Below are 21,663 nucleotides of genomic sequence, written 5' to 3'. Positions count from 1 at the left end.
TCAGACGTGCTTTGAGTAATAACATCATGCAAATGGTAGTATTGAGTAATCATTCTGTTATTTATTCTTATCATACATTAAGCATAGGCTAAAGAGGTTAAAATTTCCAATTTGCATTACAGAAAGAAAACTTAGTGATGTAAAATAATTTTTACAAGGCTTTTGAGAATGTTAGTGCAAGGTCAAAAAGGGCAATAAAGGTATTACAGCTACCAGGAAAGTACTTAGTCAGGTCTTTCTGTTTCTATGGATGCATTTGCATGAAAGTATAGCTTAAGACATTTTGCATTGAAATGTTGGTCCAAGTTGTCACAAAGTGTCTACTTAGGGAAGTGGAAAGGAAAAACAAGAATCTGACTTCATGGGGGACACCCATTAGAATAGATCTAAGAATCTTTGATCAAGAATGGATCCTCTTCCTATCCAAAATTCCTGTTTTGCATCACTCCAATTCGATACTTCTAAAACAATGCCAAGGCAGAGGCTCTAAGAGGTCATTATGGATGATTCTAGATAAGATTTGACTCTTCCTATCCTCTACAGTCTGTCAACGCTACTCAAACCCTACTCCAGGCCTTGGAGCTTTCTGGTGGACTCCCTTTGGCAGGATGTCAGGTGCTCTCCAAGCTGCTTTATTGCTCCCCTCGTCAGCAAACCAAGAGAGGAAGGGTGGGACAGCAAATAAGATGAAAAAATCCTCATGGGTCAGATAAATACAGTGTAATAAAGCAAAGAACAAGGTTGCATGTGGAAGAAAAAGGAAAAGAAAAGACTTGTGGTCCACTTCCCATCAGCAGGTGATGTCCAATCAATTCCCAGGGAGCAGGACTTGAGTATGTGTAGCCTTTGCTCCATATGACAAACCTCATAACAACAAATGTGTTCCCTTCCTCCTCCTTTATCTTAAGTTTTATACCTGAGCAGACAGGATACATCATGGAGTATCCCTTGGGTCAGCTTGGGTCAGCTGTCCTGGCCATGTTCCCTCCTAAGACCTTGCTCACCCCCAGCCAGAAAACTCCAGCTACTATAGGAAAAGTCATAATAATATAATGTACTGCATTTACATAATGACATGCATTAAAAGGAAGGCCATGGATACCTTGATCAAAATATGACTAAAAGGCCATGTAACTGAAGCTGAGCACTAATGGTCATATGCATTCCGCATTTCTCACGTCCCATTATTCATAACAACCTAAGTTATTAAATTAGGAATAACCTTGGCAAGTTTTAGAAGAAAAAGTGACATCTTGAGTAAATTGAACACTGTAAGGCAAGCACAGTGGTGTTGTGACTCAGGAAGACAAAATATGCCCTCTTCCATGACTCAGTGCTTCAGTATGAGTGCACTTAGCTAAAACTTCTGACTGGGATGACTTTTCTACAGGACTAAGCAGGGAAGAATGATTTTGCATTGGTCAGCAAAAACTACAGCTGCATCACAATACTCTAAATTACACTTGGCAGGCTAGAGAAGTTGTTCAAGCAATGGAGGCTGACTGAATGTGTTCTGGGCTTATATTTTGATTACATTCCAATATGCAAGGGTTTCTTTCAGCAAGAGGTTCCTCTCAGGAAATAGATTTCTTCTTTTGTATACTCAGCAACAAGACAGTAGCTAATAATAATAGGAGTGAGCTACCTGATTTATATTTGCATGAGGTAACTCCAAAAAATGGTCTGATAGGGAGGTGAAAGCAGCACGGGTTTATGACTGAATCAAACATGATGTGGGAGCTTTCAAAGAGGCCTGAGACATTGACACTGCCTTGACAGAATATGGTTGCCACAGGCTTTCTTACATTTCTTGGAAAATCCCTGACACACCCTTCTTTTTTTTTTTTTTTAATTATTTGCAAACAAACAGGATTTTTATCCCATGTTTGTCAAATTACATGGACTGTATCAAATTTTAAACCACAGTCTGATTTTCCTAATTGGAGTTGCAGTACAGTATTATAAATTAGTTCAAATCCCAGATTATTTAGAAAAAAAAAATCTTAGAAATGTATTTGTTACACACTGGAAATTTCTAGAGAGATAATTTAAGATTTTTAAATGCTATTTAAATATGTACGTGCTCTTCTGAGAAATAGTTTCCTGATCTCTTTCCATAAAATTCTAGGCAGATGTGAGAAGTGTGTCCAAAACACAAGGAATTGGATTCTAAAATCTGACTCCACTGGAATTAGGAGGTGCATGATGATTACAGAAGTTCAGGGAAAAAAAACCAACTTGGTACTGTGGTGGAGCTACGTTTTATGAAGAAGAAAAGTTTTCTAATATTCGTGGGTTCCGTCATTCCCAGGAATGACCTACTATGTGTAAAGCAACTCTGAAATTTAAGGTGACAGAGAGAAAATTTGCAAACATTACACTTGTCTTTGCATTATATGTATCTGAAGCCATTTAAATGTAATTTCCTGTTGCTTCTAGTCTTGAAAAAAAAATCTTTTTTGCAATTTAGAGAGTGAATTTGCTAAAAATAAGTAGGTTTTCTACCAGCCAGACAAGACATTTAGGAAAGCTATGAAAAAGTCAGGTAAAAGAAATTAGAAATTGAACAAAATGTACCAAGCATTTTAAAGGATTTCTCAGAGTTGTATTCTTTTCAACCTAAACAATACAGTGTTCACTGAACTTCTACCGTAAGCTCATGTTGTTGCTGTTACTAATAAGCAAAGAACACTAATACAAATAAATGTTCTTGATGATAAGTGTATTACAGTCACCCCTTCCTGATATTAGCAAGGGCTTTTTAAAACCTTGTCTCAATTCTTACCATCAAAAAATGCAGCTACAGAACCTCCATCTCTGCATGTTATCAGAGGTTTTTTCAATATGTAGAGTTATGTATGTTAAGGGTTTTCATAGTGCCTTTTTTCCCCCTGCTTTGCAAACAGACATATCTCTCAGTACAGTGTGTTCAGGACACAGCACAGGGCGGAAACTTGCGGTGTTTCTGCTATGGAGGAAGTACCAGTTTGCTTGCTCATAACCAGCCACAAATATTTAAATTTGTGAGCCTGCAGAATGCAGAGGCTACACGCCACTTGTTACAGTTTGAGTGCTCCTGGACCCACTGGCTCTTTTTTAAGGGCATTTTCCAAAGCTGTACTTTGTTAGCTACATTGTTGTGCTGCACTGGACTAGAAACCGGAGCTAAGCTGCTGATTGCAGCTGTGTGTGCAGAGATGGGAAACACCCCCTGTGCAAACTCAGCCTCTGCCCCAGAACACCTGTGCAGCTGGAGCTACAAGTTCACTTCTGTGTAGCTTCACAAGAAATCTATGTGAAGAAATCTCTGTATGATGTGCAAGTTTCTCATAAACACAGAGCCATGATGTTCTACCAGCTGTTTCCCATGTTATCCATCTTCCTCCATGGTAAGAATCATACAAATTTTGGTGTGAAAATGTTGAAAATTTCTGGTTCAATTTGCCCTATTTACCTAAGAGAGAGAGTGTGTAAGAACTCAAATCAGAGGGAAAAAAATCACTCTATAATTTCAGCTAAACAATTCATTGAGAAAGATTGTATATACCTAAGGAATTATTTTGAAATAGAAAATGAAAAGGTGAGTGCTTTCCTGGCAGCTGCATCTAAAACTCTCCAGCATGATGTTACTTTTGCTTTTGTTTAATCACTTTTCCTCAAAAGCAAATGGGGATTTTCTCTGGAACACTGAACACCATCTGCTCATGGGTCAAGTTAAGCAAATCTCAGAGGACTCATAATAGCTCCCCCAAAGAATCCCATGCACTGCGAAACAAGTCACATCCTTGTACAAACACATTTTGAAATGCCTGAATTCAAATACTACTGCCCCAAGCTGAACACAATTAGACTGGCTGTTTGGATTCAGTGCTGCACTCTGCCTCAGTCACCTCACCAGGGTGATGGGAAAATGAACAACGCAAGAAATCTCTTACTGCCCATAAAATTGTGGAGGTTGTTTGGTATGAGGAAAAATGAAAGTTGCATTTGTATTTGACTAAAATTTGTTTATGTCTCATACAGATTAACTCAGAGATAGGTAAATATGTTTTATTTCATATATAATTCTTAACTCAGAAAAAAATTATTTTCCTTATATTTTGCACATATGTTTCAAGTGAAATGCAAAATTTTTAATAATGGTTCTCCCAGATTTTATAGATTGAAAATGTGGCATCAACTCTTTGGCATTATTTAGTTTCTTTTTCATTTCTTTTGTCTATGCAGCAAAACAAAGAGGAAAAATAATGAGGGAAAGAGGAGAAGAAGGGAAAAAATGAAAATACAGTTAGACTGTTTTGGTTAAGAAATGTGAGCTCAGAAACAGCAGAATTAGAATTGCCAGAACTTAAGTCAAGGCTTGCCCATTCTTGTTTATGTTTGGACAGACTGACCCAGCAGTTTTTTGAAAGCCAAATCTACATCCATGGGATTTACTGCTAGAAATTTAATCCTATCATCTTTACTGACATGTCAAAATTTATTATAAGTAGCACCATACTCAGTAATGGAGGTATCCACAGAGTAAATACCAACGACAGAACACATTGGGGAAAATCCAGTCCTCCACGAACAAAAGATGAAGAAATGCCAAGAAGTTGTTTTGGAACAGCAAAGAACTGAATCTTTGGAAGATTCAGTCTGAGTCAGTGTGTGCAACAACAGACTTGTCAAAAAACCAGACCTATTGCATAATAAAGCAGAAAAACAATCTCCTTGTTGCCTTCTCTGCTGCTGTTATTGTAGAGCTAAACAGTGGGAAAAAGGGGAAAATAAAAATGTCTAAACAATGTTTTTCTATAATGAGAATCCAAAAGGTCATCTGCTGCTGTTTTAGAACACAGCTTATTGTGTTTCAGTGCTCTCATTATATGATCCTCTGGAAATTTCTCTGAACAATTTTATATCTAGTTTTTTTTGACCTTTTTCTTTGGTTTTGTCTTTTTCTTTTTTTCTTCCTAGAGTGATAGTTAATACTAAAGAAATGCAGTTACCAAAGAAGAAACAGCAGAGACCCAGTATAAGCACTACATTAACACAGTTGAGACCTCTAAGGAACTGGAAGCTCTGTAGTTCCCAGGTAGCTCATTCCACAAATCTCAGAAGATTTGCAGCCTTCAGCGTTTGACCAGCAAACTAAGCTGACAGAAACCTGCTTGAAATCTCTTAGAGCATGGTTCTTGCTAACACTGCAATTTTAAAATTACATAAGGAGTTATGTGTCTGATTTCAGTTAAGTATCTTGCTCCTGTTTAAATCTAGGCTTGCTCCTCATGTGTATGAGTCATTATCAGTGACTTTGAAACTACAATATATTGTTGAGGCTATGTTTTTGGCTTTTTACTATTTAAGACTTGTTACAGTTTCTCCAATGCCAGAAAATGTTTCATTAGTACTATGTTTTAAGGCAGACACTCTAATCTTACTTTACCTATGCATTGTCTAAACCAAGGATTTACTACAAATCTAGCTGAAAAAGACACTTCCATGTGCAAACTGTCAAACATAAATGAAGCTCATGTTCATAGTCCTGTCCTTTGGGAAGAAGAATAACATCTGCAAACTATGTTTTTCATACTGACAATTAAATGTAATGCTAATAACACAAATCAGTCTGCTAAAGCTGCATTCCTTTTAATCATATGCATCTTAGTACAGGTCAGTGAGATACGCCGTTGTTTACTGTGGCTTTTACATTGGGGAGACAAGAGTTTGCCTTTCCAAGTACAACTTATTGCACTAAATACACTAAAACTTACTTCATGGAACTAAAATATGAGACAAAATTTAGTGGTTGTAGAACAGCCCTGTGGTGAAATTAAAAAGACAAAAAAAAAACAACCCAAAAAAACACCCAGCCGGCCAAACAAAAATCCTACTATTTTATTTCCACCTCTATTTTAGAAAGATCAAAAACAAGGAGGTTTCTATATGGACTCTGTTTGTCAGTATCAATGGGGTAGTCAGAATTAGTGCCTGGTATTGATCTCACTTTTGCTTATCTTAGCATTTCTCAACTTATTCTGGCATATCAGATTAAGGTTTTTCGAATTTGGTGGAAAACAGATAAATTGAGAAAGATTTGGTTTAGTAGTAGTAGGCTGTATTTTAATGATTAAAAATGACAAAGTAGGAGGTATGAAATTACTAGTTACTTGTACAACTACAAAGAAAATATGAAGCTTTTAAAAGCTATCAATGACAGGGATGTAAGCCTTCATCCTGCAGATGCTATTTGATACTCCTGTCATAATACTACAGAGGCTCCAGAAAAGTTCCTGGAGTTTTTTTGGGGCACAAAAAATCCCTTCATCTGAACCCATTTGAAGGACCAGGACTCACAGGCATTAGGGAGGGCAACTTTCACCCATAACAACCATCTTTTTAACTCTTTACCGTGACAGCATAATACCATGATTTGTCAGACATTAACCATCCCATAATGATTGGAAATTTTACCATAACAACTAATCTTCTCTACTCATGTTTCAAACTTTCACCAGTTAAAGCAGCCAAAATTTGTTTTTCTTTATTGTAGTTTTAAAAAGCTCAGTACAGTGATTATGCCTGATTCTGATGTGCTACAAGAAATATTTGCCAATATATGAAAGACATTCAACCCCCTGCCACTGTCCCCAACAATTTCTCCTTACTGAAAACTTATCTTGGTAATGATGTATAAGTGAAAAGTAATTAAAGCCATCCCATTTAGAAGTGAAGTATTTTTAAATAATCCTTAGAAGTTGGTAGCACATCAGACTACCTGTGTTTCTTTGGAAACACAGGAAAAATTTAGAAAATAAAGCACAAGTACAGGATACAAAAAGGTCAAAATTTGTACTTTATTAACTTATTCAATAGATTTTTCCCTATATAAATATGTGTGTATATATTTATATGCATGTGTATGCATATGTGTGTGTATATATATATATATATATATGTATAAGAATGCCGGTAGTGTGGCACTGTGTCAACATAATTGAAGTAGCTCTGTTTCATTAGAAACATTTATCCTGCTGCTACACACTACTACTACTACTATCCATATTTATTCTGCTACTACAGTAGCAGCAGCAGTAGCTCAGGATGGTTTAATTTACTATGCAGAAAAGGACAGAGCCCAAATCGTGAGAAATCAGTGGTGAAAACTGCAGGCTTTCTGCCCCCCAGCTTCAGCTGAGTGGTTCATGAAGCACTTGGCTTTGCATACAGTCAGTCAACCATCATTCTGTACTGAGGTCTAGCAACAGCAGTTTGGAATGGCTTTGAAATCCTACATGATGTGCCAGTGAACTGAGGAGAGAGGAGGTGGAAAAACTTGGATAATAGGAAAAAAAAGCTGCAGAGAGAGGTCCATGCAGGGAGACATTTTTTGTCCATGCAGAATATAAAACCAGGCATTAGAGGATGGTAATTCCTCATAGATTTGTCATACAAACCTCTTCTTCTTAGTATGTCTTTGAGTTAAATGAAAATCCCCTAATGGTTTTGTGGCAATTCTTAGCTATTTTCTTACCTATTCCTGCCTGTAAAAGTCTGGTGATACGAATGTTGCTCACGGCTGAATTCAGCACTTATGAAGTGATACAGTAAAGGAGACATGAGACTTAATCCAAATGCTTGGATGGAAATTAGCTCACTCAGGCTAAAATATTCTTGTTACTGGTCCTCGGTTTAAAGAAAGCAGATTTCCATTTTAGGGAACAGCTAGTAAGCCAGGGATCTGTTCCTGGGATGTGTGCCAACACTGAGGCAGTCATTCGACTGGGTGAGACCCAAAGCAGCACCCAGTACATTTTTCTGACTGGGTTAAGGGTCAGTGCACCAGACTGTCAGACATTCAGTGAGAGAGAAACCATGGCACAAAGTGCCCATGACTCATGGCAAAGGGCCTGGTACCAAAGCATATTTTTGATGGAGTTTCTTATCCCAATAATGTTAACAATGGCTCTGCCCTGGTTTCAGTTAATTTCTTCTCAGTAGATGGTACAAGCGCTATGTTTTGGATTGGAATGAGAATGGTACTGATAAGACACTAATGTTTTGGGGTTTTGCTAGTCATATTTACCCTAAGTCAAGGACTTTTTCTTCCTTGTCTCATGCTCTGTCTGTGAAAAGGTAGGCAAAATAAACTGGAAGGAAACATTGCTGGGACAGGTGACCTGAACTGACCAAAAGGATATTTCCACACCACAGAAGTTCATGTGCAGTATATAAAATGGTAAGTGCAGTCAATCTGGGTTCAGGAAGGAGTGTTTGGCATCAGCCAGACAAACTGGAGAGACAAATTGCACTGTGCACCACTTTAAAAAAAGAAATATAATTGTTATTATTCTAATTATTAAGATTATGATTCTGATTACTGTCAACTATTATTTCATTTTCTTTTCAAACAGTAAGTACTTTTTATCTCAATATACAAGTTTCACTTGGATTCTCCTCCCCATTCAACTGGGATGGAGGAGAAAGACAGGAAGAAGTAAAACATGGTGTTTCATGTCCACCTAGGCTTAAAACCATAGCAGGCTCATCTGTTCCCTGGGCTCTCCCTAGATGTAAGATTCAGAGAAACTGCAGTGTGAGCAACAAGAAGAGCTGTAACCCTTAATCACAGCAAAATTTTCATAGATCCAGCTTCTTTAGCTTAGCCTCCTTATCCCACAGTTGTGGCTCCATAATCACAGATCCAGTGATTTTCCTGAAAAAAAAACTCTGCTTTGAGCTGGACAGTAGAGGACATAGAAGTATTTGGGGTTTTTAGAAGGAATGTCACTGGAAAATCTTTTCTATTATTTCTCAAAGATATTTCATGAGAATGATACAAAGAAGATATTTAAGAACATTTAGCTTAACCCTATTTTTGCTATGAGATAATATGAATCTAAATCCAAGTGAATGGATATTTGTACAAATATAAAGTATTGTAATGGCACATATCTTCTTTTGTACTTTATTTGCCACATGGTATTTTAAAGAAGAAAATGAATGTGTGACAGGGATCCTCCTGACAAAGGAGATCATTCCTCCCTTGGGCAAATACAAGATTCTGCTAGAAGACAGACACTTCTAGAAACTGGAGAGATTAACAGAGGGAAAAGAGTAAGCAAAAGACAGCCAAGACACAGACTCACAGAATTAATTTGGTTGGAAAACAGCTCTGAGATAACTGAGCCCAACCTAGGACTAAACACCACAGCAACTAAGTGCTATATCCAGCCTTTCCTTTAACACCTCCAAGTGACTTCAGTACGTCCCTGGACAGCCCATTGCAATATCTAGTCACTCTTTCTGTGAAATACCTCCCCTGGTGCAGCTTGAGACTATGTCCTCTCATTCTGTCCCTGGTTGTCTGGGAGACTAGGCTGACTCCCACCTGGCTACAGTCTCCTTTCAGGGAGTTACAAAGAGTGATAAGGCCTGTGCTGAGACTCATATTCTCCAGGTTCAGCCTTTCTTCACAGGACTTGTGCTCCGGACCCTTCCCCAACTCCAAAACTGAACCCAGCACTCAAGGTGTGGCCTCACCAGTGCCCAGTACAGCAGGACAGTCACTGTTCTGGTCCACACATTTCTGACCCAGGCCAGGATGCCGTTGGCCTTGTGGGCCACCTGGGCACAGCTTGCTCATGTTCAGCCAGCTGTTGACAAGCACCCCCAGGCACTTTTCCTGGGTACTGTCCAGCCACTCCATCCCCAGCCTGTAGCTCTCAATGGGGTTGTGGCCAAAGTGCAGGACCCACGACCTGGCCTTGTTGAACCTCATGCCAGTGGTGTTGGCCCATCAACCCAGCCTGTCCAGGTCCCTCTGCAGAGCATCCCTACCCTCCTGCAGATCAACATTCCAGTGCGACTGCGTATCATTCACATATTTGCTAACAATAGACACAATCCTCTCATCCAGATCATCAATAAATATAATTAAATGGGACTGGGCCAACACTGATCCCTGAGAGAATATGAACAAAAAACTCCTACTTTCTGGGAACTAGAGGGAATTATAGAGTTGGTTGCAATTCAAAAAAAAATATAGGAAACAGCATGACAAAAATCATGTGTGAAATACACCATTTGCAAAGATACAGAGGGCAGGGAGATATTTGCTTATAAACTTTTAAATTTTTATTCTGTCAAGTGTAATAATTTCTAATTTTCTCATTTTCAAAGGTTGTTGGTTTAACTTATACTCTAACAAATAAAGTCCTTTGGTCCTCTTATGTGAATTTGATTTCAAGAAGGTCTAGTCAGACTCAAAGCTTAAAGCAGCAACAAGAGTAATTCCTGAACTGATAAAACCATGCCACTGTAGGTAAGATATTTAAAATAGCCAAGCAGTAAAAGATCAAGCTCACCTTTCAGAAGAATTTTTTTTATTAAATAAAGAAAAATTTATGAACAGATGAGTTTACAACAAGGCAAAATTCACCTTAAAATCAAATTCCAAAGTTTACTGTGGTTCTCAAATTCTAGAGAGTTCATAATTTGCTGCATTCTTGGTACGTACAGCTAGACCTCATTGCTGAAAATCATTCCATTAAGGTTCGTAAAAGTTTTATCACACAGTTAAACAGATTGGTGTTTTTTCTAATAGATCTCTTAAAGTACAAAGACATAGTTCACTAATATGGTGAAAACATGAGGCAAATTCAAACTGTAGATATTGACAGAGAGATGTATAGCACAATGGAGAGGTAAGAAGAAAGAGAAATTGATTACATAAAATCTAGCTCTCTCCAGTTTCATCCTGGTCACTTGTCACTCTCTAACACTTACAGAACAAAGATGCAAGTAAAAGAGCTAAAATAGAAATCTTTGTCAGTAAAGTAGCTTTCTAATTTCTCATGTAGCCCTGAAAAATTCAGTGCTGTTGAGAGTTCGTGAACCACACCCATTTTAAGCTTTGCCCTAACTCATCTGTTTCTCAGATCAAAAGCCAGAATTGTTTAATGACAAGTACCAGCTTTTGTTCACAAACACGAGTTTAAAGGTCAATTATGCTGCAGTCACTGGACTTGTACCCAAGAGATGGTCCAGAATTCTAAAAGATGTTATAAAAGAGCCCTGTACTACTTTAAAATTGTGCAGAATCAGCATCTTTTCCAGGCTTATTCAGAGACTTCAACCTTTGCAGCTGAGCAATAGGGGAATCAGCAAAGGGAGGAGTGAAAGAGCCCTTCTGTGTCAGTTAGGTCTATCACTTATCACTGAACTCCAACCTTAAAAAAAAATGCTGCTTGTTGGCATTTATAGAGACAAATTTACCAAAAAAAAAACCTTAAAAAAATCACACAATGTCGAAGAGAGAACGGTTCATACCATATATAAACACTGCTAATTATTAAAGTAATCAACAGTACGCTACTGGTTTATACTGTGACATGGACATGGGAGTCACAGTATAAAATACAGGCATTTTTGTTTAGAGTTTCTCATATCTGGAGGGAAACTCTATCCTAATACTTCCTTTGAACCATAAAAAACAACATGGCTGAACCCATTTTTTGTTCAGTGCAAGTATAAAATAAACTTCTCCAAACACAGCTATGCTGTTGGCTATTAATTGTGCCCATGGCATACTGGTTAAGAACGCAACAGTTGGTCAGACCCCACAGTAATGCAGAAATGGGTTGCCTGAAGGAGTGATCGCTTAGGAGAGAGTTAGGATAGCAGGCTTCACTACTTCTGTAACTTTAACCCGTCTTACAGCGCTCATATGTGAGGAGTTCTTACAAGCACAATACTGTTCTCAAACCATTTCTGAGGCTGATTCTGAAGTCAGGATGCAATGAGTTTGGATTTGGAAATCTCCTTGTCACTTTTTCCACTACTGCGCTCTGGCTTGGAGATAACAAACCAAGTGCTGTAGTTCAATCTGTCCCCATTTCTACATTCTGTCTTTCAAAGCCATCTTGTATAAATAAGAGCAAAGCTTACAGTGCTTTTCAAATCAGGAACTAGCATTGATGCTATTTATGAAAATTTTTGCAGATATCTCTTAGAGTGCTCACGTTGACTGAGATAGAATAAGCTGCACATTCACTAAGCTTGTGATGATTTCTAGCTTTTTCACACTGTAATAGAATGCTGGAAATTTTTATATTTAATTTGGGCAATGGGTTGAACCTAGTAATTTTCCTCTACTGAATAATTTTATCAGAATTGTAAGGTTTTTCCTTGTTTTTCAAAGAATGAAACATGGACATCAAAAGAAAACAACTGGAAAACTGTTTCACTACATGATACCGTCAACTAAACAATTTGGCTGCTGTCGGAGAACTTGATTATGTTACACACATTCCTTGGGTTTACTATGCACAAAGAAGCATTTTACCATAAAGAAAAAGACACGTTCTGTGAAAAATATTGATGTGTATGGCATGGTATACACCTATGGAGCATTCCTTGATATAACATGAACATCAGCAATGGTTTGCTGTTGTGGATCTCAGTTATATTTCGGAGTTGAGTTGATGTCTATGAATGTATGACTAAACTTCAGCCAACATGGTCACAGAACTTCTAGTACCCAATGTAACTCATTTACACCAAAATAAGGTATTTCTGCTTACCATGCACAGTACAGATTCACACACAGATATGTACATACAAACAATATTTATAAGGCCACATGTGTGTGTGCATATATACTTGCATAGATTTAAACATCAGTAAGAAATTCAAGTATCTACTCACAGGAATTTCCTTGATGCAACAAAAAAAAACCCACTAAATTTTGTTCTCTTATAACGGAATGATGCACACTGTATCTTCCTCTTTTATTAAAGACAGATGAATATTCTCCTGCTACCCTGAAAGCAATGTCATATGTTGTTTTCATAAAAAGAATTTGTACATTCATTTTAAAAAGAAGACATGTTTATTTTCTGCACATTAAGAATGTAATTGTGATCCAAAATCAATAAGTATATTATCCTTATATCCTAGAAGAGCTATCACCACAGATTAAGTTTGCCAGCAAAGAAGCCAGAGGGAAAAAAAAAGGTAGAAAAGAGCAAAAATATTTATTTATGTATCTCCATTTAAATGCATCTGGTTCTATGAAGATATACTGTTTTAATTATGACAGTTTTCTATGCTTATATATGACTACCCACTTGGAAGAAAATTAGACAATCAAAATAGACAGTACAATGCCTTGTTCATGCTTTTTTAAGGAAACACTTACAGATCACTGTAGACAAGGCCGTAAATCTGCGCTGTGCTGTGATGGTAGATTCCTCTCAGGATAATTAGAAGAAGGATAACAACAAAAGCTGGAAGCCCCCAACTCAAAAGGAAGTAAAGCAGATAGCGCCTCTCTGTGTGTTCATCATTCATCACAAGGACATACCAGAAATTAATGGCCTGGAGAAAAAAGCACAAAAACAATCAGTAGACTTGCTGGTTAGAAACTATGCCAAAAAAAAATTACTCTGAAGGTCACAATGTAGCGTATTTCTGCCCCAGTGCAGGTACATGTATAAACACTATCCAACAAAAATACTTCTCCCTCACTTTTTCTCCTTAAGTAATGAAAAGACATTATAAAGACAATATGCTTATTTATATAACTATTTTGAATTAGACTAACAGAGAAAGAGACACCCTGTTTAGTAGAGATCACTATTTTTGCAATGTAAAAATAGCCTTTTGGGGAAAAAGTCACTTTTTTCTCTAGATATTCATACTTTCACATAGAAGACTGGCATATGGTATTTCTAAATCTTATCTGTATTTAATATTTTTATCTTATTGTTCAGCTGTATGAATCTTGTAAGAAACACACTAAGCTCCTTTGATGTTTCTGTGATCCTGTTCTGGGCTCAGCAGTACAATACAGACATGGAGCAAGTCCACCAATGGCTCATGAGGATGATAGAGGGATGGAAAACATCTCCCATGATGGGAGGTTGAGGGAGCTGTGGCTGTTCAGCCTGGAAAGAGGATGCTCAGGGGGATCACATCCATATGTATCAACATCTGATAGGAGTCAGTGACAAGGGAGACACTCTCCTCAGTGATGCCCAGTAGTGGGGCAAGAGGCAATGGGCCCAAATTAACGTACAAGAAGCTTCATCTGCATTCAAGAAAAAGCTTTCTCACTGTGAGAGTGGTCAGACACTGGGCCAAGATGCCCATAGTGGTTGTGGAGTACGTGCCAGTAGATAATCAAACCCAAACTGAACACGGTCCTGAGCAACCTGCCCTAGCTGTTTGAGGTAGACAGCATCAAGGTACCCCTAAAACTTCAACTGTTCTATGATTCTGTGTAATATATACATAACAGTTTGAGAATAAATGGCAAATAAATGAATGAAAGCTTACAGGCATCTCTGAAACAGCCTGTGTTTTCTTACGATCAACTCATCATCAAACAGCATAATGTAGTTTCAAACCTTATATCAATCAAAATAATGGAATAGTTGAAACTCCTTGAAAGAATTAGTAGCACGAGTAAGGAAACCCTTCAAGTAAAGCAGAATACTTAACATATAGCTTGGATAGTTGAATTTTCTTCAAGATGTTCATAGCAGAAACACTGTCACCTGTGAGCATTTTTTAAAGCATATCTACACACTACTGCCTAACAACTAAGCTATCCACAAAAATATTTTTTTTACATTTTTCTTTACTTTCTCCACTTCAAAAATGTTATACCACCTACAGGTCCACATGCTATATCATGATTTCTGGTCTTTTATATGAGGTGCATAAAGGATTATTTGTCTTATTTGTATGCAATGTATCTAATTTGAGCTTGTGCCTTCAAGCATGTCTTGTCAGTCAATGGAGACAGGACAGGCACCTTCAAGGACTCATTAATCCTAACACGAGCATAATCATCCCTCTCTATGGCCTACACAAGGGTTTCATATAATAATGTTAATTTACATGCTTCATTTTCAGCCATCTATTGTAAGGATAAGTAAAAATTCATTTACTGTGAGAAGACAATGCGACATTATTTTATTGAGGGAAATTTGGCACATTTCCCTCGGCCAAGGGCTTGTTTACCCCTTTGTTCAGGAACACCTAATTTTCACATTAAAGTGCTTAATTACTTGTTTCTGTATTCCTTCTGGAGGTCTCATTAGTTACCTATCATTTCAGATTTTTTTCTGTGATTTATATGGTATGAATATGCAATACCTTCTCTCATTAATAATAAAGCACATAGAATGGTAGCAACTTGTTTAAAAAATGTTAGTAATGGTTTTAAATGCCTTTTTTAGAGAATGAGATTTCATAGCTATATCCAGTGTATATAATTATATGAATTATATAATAACTATTATGTCTTTTTTGGGGTTTTTTGGTGATTGGTTCTATATGAACAAAGGCAAAATTTATTTTCCTTAAAAGATCACAGGTAAATCCCACCACATAATTAATAACTATCCTTAATAACTATCCTGTGTAGGCTGAAAGAACACAGAAAAAAATATTAATTCCATTGCTGAACATGCACAGGAAGAAAATATTAAACAGATGAAAATTGTATTTGGACAAAAAAACCCACAGCTTGTGGAAATATTTAGTTGTCCTGTTCATTTTTATGTGTGACTGAAAACTCATTCAAAATTCTGTTTGTCACTACACATCAGTAAACATACTTCAATTACATGTCCTTATAGTGCTGGCTAGACTGTGCCTCACTGAAAGCACTTCCAGACAGCAAAATCCTTGAACTATATATGCCATTATACTCAGGGACTGTTGGTTCTACTAATTCTGACAATCTGGTGAAAATTGTTCTCAGTCACCAACTGAAATTGCTTTCTATGAAGTCATACCTTACGTCCTTGTTCTGTGTTTGGTTAGCCATATTTAGTTATCTCACCTCATTTATCACAGCATAACACTTAATACCACAGCTGCTGTAAAGATGTAAGTGAGATTGGATTATCCAGATTTTCTGCAGAGTCACATTTGTATTTTGATTATAACTAGTTCTTGTATTCAACCCCTTTGATGCTTCAAAATGTAATCAATTAAATAATACAGGAGCTAATGTTAGCGAATTCTTTCCTGTTGCCATTCTGCAACAATTAGCAGTTCAACAGAAGAATAAAATATACAGCCATTTTCTGCTGCTCAGGTGGAAGAACAAATGGGCAACTTGTGATTTGTTCTGATATAGAATGTAAAATAATTGTTTATTCACACTCTAATGAGATAATGTGAACTTCATTGAAGGTTTTTTCTTTTAAAATGAAGCAATTAATGGAAATTATATTCTCAAACCTGGAACACATTTATTTAATTGTTTAATTATTAATTAATTTATCTTTAGTGATAATCACAGAATTTTAGAATTTTTTTGTGTTGGAAGGGGCCACCTAGTTCCCCATCTCCCACTATAGGACATTTTCCACTGGACCAGTGTCCTGTTACCAGCCAGAACAGGGTTAATTTTTGCAGTAGCAATGGCTGGGACGCAGAGGTTATCCTGTATCACGTCCCATCACTGCTGGGGGTTGGGGGAAGGAACTCTTCTGGGTAGAAGGGGTTTGTTCTGGATCAGCGTAATGCGGACCGGGAGCAGTTGGGTGGGGCTGATCAGTGTGAATCGTTCACCTCCGGCTTGTACCCTCTGTCGGTGTTGCCGTACTGTTTGTTCCCTTATCTCATTGCTGTTTCCAGCACATCGCTCTTATCTCAACCCATAATCTTTGCAGGGCAGTCGGGGCGGGGGAGGCCGGGAGCAAGAGAGCAGTGCATGGATTCAGTGGGATCACTAAACTGGAGAATAACAGCCCTAAACGAGGACAACAAAGTTGCTCAAAGTCTCATCTCCAAACTGCCCTTGAATACATCCCGGGATGAAGTAGCCACAGCCTGGCAATCTGGGCAACCTGTTCCAGTGCCTCACCACCTGTGATAATCTGCAGATAGCTGGCAAACAACAGGTGCAAAATACTTTAAATAAAATAATTTCCAATTCAATAAGAAAACTTCTATTTTCCTTTCTTCTTTTTAAAAATAGTTGGAGGTGTAATTTTATAATAATTGCATTCTTTTATATAATTGCTTTTTTGAAGCTGTTAAACAGTCTACAAATTATTCTTATAATAAAAAGCATCAAACCTACTTTAAGATCAATAGACATCTTACAAGTCTGACACAAATTTATAGAAATTTATAGAAAATTTAAAGTGCCATTAAATTGATGTAGGAGAAAGATTCAGGTATGGGTGATAGCAAGTTCATGATTTTCATTCTGGTTTGCTTGTTGAACTGACACTTTCACTGTTGATTTAATTCACTCTAGCAGTAGGTCAAGAAAGCACAAAGAATCATAAGAAACTAAAAAGAGAACAATAATTAAAACATGAATCTATACATAAATTGTTTTGTAATGAGCATTGACGTAAGACAAAATACTAAGCATAATTACTATACCTAACACTATGCAGAAGATGGAAAAATTACAAAACAAAAATGTAAGGAAGTAACCCTGGAATCTAGAAAGTAAATATTTTTGATCTGGACCCCAGAAATAAATCTGTGAATGTCTGACTGTACTGTTAAATCTCAGTTTTCTTTAGTTTTGTTGCCTGAAATGTTGTTCCACCACCTTTTGATCACTTAAAATTGCCTGGATTTTGTGGATGTTTCAGTTTCACATACCTGCACAGTGCTTGTACTTGATTATCACATTCACCGATTTCTGTATCTTGTGATCACGGCAGCCAGTAGCAGATTTGTATGACGTAAGTCAATGATCAAACATATGCACTATGATATGCAGCCTCATAAATACAGAGTGGCTGCACAAAGGACACAGGATCTTCTCCTGTATTTTTGTTCTTTTTCAGATATAAGTATTTAAGTCCCATTTAAGTATAAATATATTATTCATTCTGCTTTTCAAATCATGTATATAAAGTATACTATGCTGCGAAATACAAACATTAATTTCCCAGACTTTTAAGACTGCTGTTCAAACAGAAGTAGCATCCAGACTTCCTAAACCAATCTGGTTTCCCCTTGGATTCACAAGCTTTTCTAGAGTTGTCACCAATTCAAGCATAGAGATGTCTCCAGTGCTCATTCCTGTGCCCTGATATAGCTTACTCACTCCATAATGAGATATATAAATCCAAGACCTATTCCCAGCCAAGAGGAGCAAACTGCAGCTGAGGACTGGGTTGATCTATATTTCAGATTATTTCTTTCCTTTTGAGTCTTTCAAAGTTCAGGAATTATTCTCAGCTGAAGACCTGCACCTACAAAAAGGAGAATCATCTTCATTCTGAGTTTTACTCCTGGCAGCTTATCAATCAGCAGGCTGATGGATACCCTCTTAAGCACTTTTGTCCTGTCAGATTTCCATGAAGAGTCTTCATGTTTAACACAAGCCTGAGGCTCTACTAAATGCAATGTATTATGCAAATTCTTAGGATTTGACCAAAGTCTACTCAAAAAAAAAAAAAAAAACCACTGGATTTCAACTACAGATATAAAAATGACCAACTGTTGAGAGTCAAATTTTCTGCCATTATAAGTTATTTTTGCAATCTAATGCCATGTAAAACACATAGAATTAAATACTATCAAACACTGAATTGCCAAAGCTTGAGGCATCTCAGTAAAAAAGAAAAATATTACTATTATTAAAATAATACTACTCTTCACTATGGTGAAGAGCTCTGAAACAATTTAGGAATAAAGTGAATGAGCAACTGTGAAGAATATAATTTACACTTTACAAAATAATTTAGAGTAGTTAACCTACAAGAACACCATTTGCCAAGCAAACAAGTTTCTCTGTTGAGGCCATCTACATGTGACTTACTAAGGCTAATGAGCACAGGTGAGCTGTTGGAGAGGCCGCTAGGGTTCTCAATGAATATGAGTCTGACATATCATAGGAAAACACCACATATTACATGAATATTACTGGGAGAGGAAGTTTCATTAGATGCAGTCTAATTTGCAATTCTTGGTTTGGTCTGACAGCCTGCATATTGGAGAATTTGTATGGCAAGATATGGAGCTGTATATATAAAGCTGTATGCTGTAATAAATGTGCTTGGGACAAATCCTCTTGAAATAACAGAAAAATAAATCAACTCAAATACTGGTGCTAAATATACATTTCTAAAGGAGGGCATAATAATGCATTTTTTTCTAATAACCCCACAGCTTTTTGCTTTGACTAACTTTCAATTAGTAATTTTCCACAATTTGATTGCTCATGGAGTTCCATGTTAGTTCAGTTGTTTTTTCCACCATTTACTGTTCTATAATATATCAAATGAGCAACACAGCTGTGAGTAGTCTGGAGTAGTAGACTGATGAGGAGTGGCTGGAGGAGCTGGGGGTGGTCAGCATAGACAAAAAAATGTGGGGGACATGGTTTAGTTGTGGACTTGGCAGTACTGAGTTAACAGTTAGACTTAATGATCCTAGAAAGCTTCTCCTAAATGATTCTATGATTTTATAAAAATTCTGGCAATAATTATGAATACACATATTCTGTATTTTAATGCAAACTTGTAAAGGTATGTTTGTCATTTTATACAAGTTTAATGACTAAAATGCCCCTGACTCAACAAATTACAATGCAGTTTACATTTAAACTTCACTTGTAAGAGACTGCTTCAAAAGACCAAATAAGGGACATTTAGAAAAACTGTTAAGAAAAAAATTCTTCCTTGCTTCGAGACAATTCTTCATTGTTCTAAGAACAAATAGTTGTAAGGGAAATTAGTGCGAAAAGTCATTATAGTGTTTGTATATTTACCCTTGGAATTGTGTCACTGCAGATTTACTAAAAGTCATCTGAAATTTTGGCCTTCTGGTAGCATTGGATTTCAGTGCTCTATACCTGTCTTATATATAAATATACAGATATGTATATGTATGCACTAAAATATAATAGAAATACAGTCCATCTATCAGTTACTTTTACAGGTGTTTTGGGGAAATGATAAAAAGGACTAAGAAACCAACCTGAATAAGCATCCAGCTGAACTGGCAGAGGTAAAGGTAATGGGTAACAGATGCAAGGGCAAAGCAGCTTTCCTCTGAGATATGCTGGCTCATGTAAGCAGACGCCAGAAATGAAACCTGATGGGGGAAAAAAAGAAAATGTACATATTGGAATTAAACAGAAATAAGTTAATATTAACAATAAGAGGAAAAAAAGTTTGGAAGTAAAACATACACTAAATTACTATTTCAGAGACTCAGGAAAGATATCTTGGACACTTAATATTCACCCAAAGCAGTTATGCTTAAACACTGTCAACCCCTAAAGCAGTTGGATTTGCTGAAGCCTTAGTAGACAAGCTGTGATGTTACATCTAGATATATTTTTGGCTGTAATGGAAAAGAATATTGATACTGCACGGATGTTTTTGTTGTTGCTAGATAATGTTTATCCGAAGTCTAGGGCTTTTTAATTTCCCATGCTCTGCCAGATAACAGGTACTGTACCACTCTTAAATTACTTTTTTTTGGAAATCTGACACCTGACACTCTGCTATGAGAAACCAAGGGTCAAGCTTGAAGAATGAGGAAGCACACCTGAGAGAGAGGGTGTGTGTGGTAAAGAGTCAGGAGAGGCACCCTGGGGCCATCTGCCTGCTGTGAAGGGACCCAGCTCCCAGCAGTGGCAGTCTCAGGTGGTGCATGTGTAACTCCTTAAATGGTGTGAGAATGTTCAGGCAGTGCCCTCTCCACACACCGCACCCTTATATGACCAGACTACAGAGAGACTAAATATTTATTGTTTAAAATTGTTCCCATGCAACATTAAACACAGGTTTTGCAATTGGGGTGCAGATTTGCCTGTATAAGACTAAGAGAGATGTTATCTTATGATTTGAATAAATCCAGATATTTTATCAAGTAAACAAACAAATTCAAGGCATTTACTGTCTTCAGGCCATCAGACTTGTAGGAATATTATGCCTCAGCCCCTAAGATAGCAATACTGGACAAAAGGCAGGAAGCAACTATTCCTTTGTCTAATACCATACCAGGTTTTCACATACGCAAGGCAGTTACAGTTTGGGGTTTTTCCACAAATATGCCAAATATCAAAGGACTATATGTTGGCTGGACAAGTAGTCAATGCATTGTGTAAGGAACAAAGGTACTCCAACTCTGACTGCAGTGAATGTAGCTAGACAATTTCAACAGAGCATTTTAAATTAAAACACAACTCAGAAACATTAAGCTCTGTCTTCTGTAAATTTCTTTACAGAAGAAATGGCGCTACAAGCAAAATTCATAAAACACTTAAAGTGTTCACATAAAGAAAGGTTCTACTCATCCACTGTGCTGATCATTTTCTCTTTGCCTGACAAAAGTACTACTTTTTTCACCAACAGCCCATTGGCTTGTTAGTAACAGAAAGTAATGGGCTATGGAGACAGATTTGATGTACATAAAATCGAGAGATGGGATAGGTAAGAAAGTTAAAGCAAATTAAGTGATTTGGATACATGTGGACACTGTATTTGCAACAAAATACTCATATGGTACTGATTAACCCTTACATGTCTCTTTATCATAAAAGTACCCTTATAAAGACAGTATAATGTTACCTCATCATGAAGAATAACAATGAGCAACTGGGGAACAAGTAGACTAAAAATAATTATGAAAAGCATTTCAAAATCTAAAGAAAAAAAATGCACATTCAATATT

General features: G+C 37.0%; 1 protein-coding gene across 1 annotated transcript in view; it reads right to left on the bottom strand.

Annotated features, from left to right (window-relative positions):
• ADGRV1 (adhesion G protein-coupled receptor V1) overlaps positions 1–21,663 on the bottom strand; it is a 262,471-nt gene that overhangs the window by 57,091 nt on the left and 183,717 nt on the right. The window contains exons 87-88 of the mRNA XM_059493101.1: positions 19,960–20,076; positions 13,187–13,365 (exon numbers count right to left, since the gene is read on the bottom strand). Of these exons, the coding sequence (XP_059349084.1) occupies positions 13,187–13,365; positions 19,960–20,076 (296 nt within the window). The remainder of the gene's footprint in view (positions 1–13,186; positions 13,366–19,959; positions 20,077–21,663) is intronic.

The sequence above is a fragment of the Ammospiza nelsoni genome, chromosome Z, assembly GCF_027579445.1.
Source record: "Ammospiza nelsoni isolate bAmmNel1 chromosome Z, bAmmNel1.pri, whole genome shotgun sequence".
NCBI classification, from domain to species: Eukaryota; Metazoa; Chordata; class Aves; order Passeriformes; family Passerellidae; genus Ammospiza; species Ammospiza nelsoni.
Note: the sequence above shows the minus strand (reverse complement) of the source record. Positions and strands in the feature narration are given on the sequence as shown.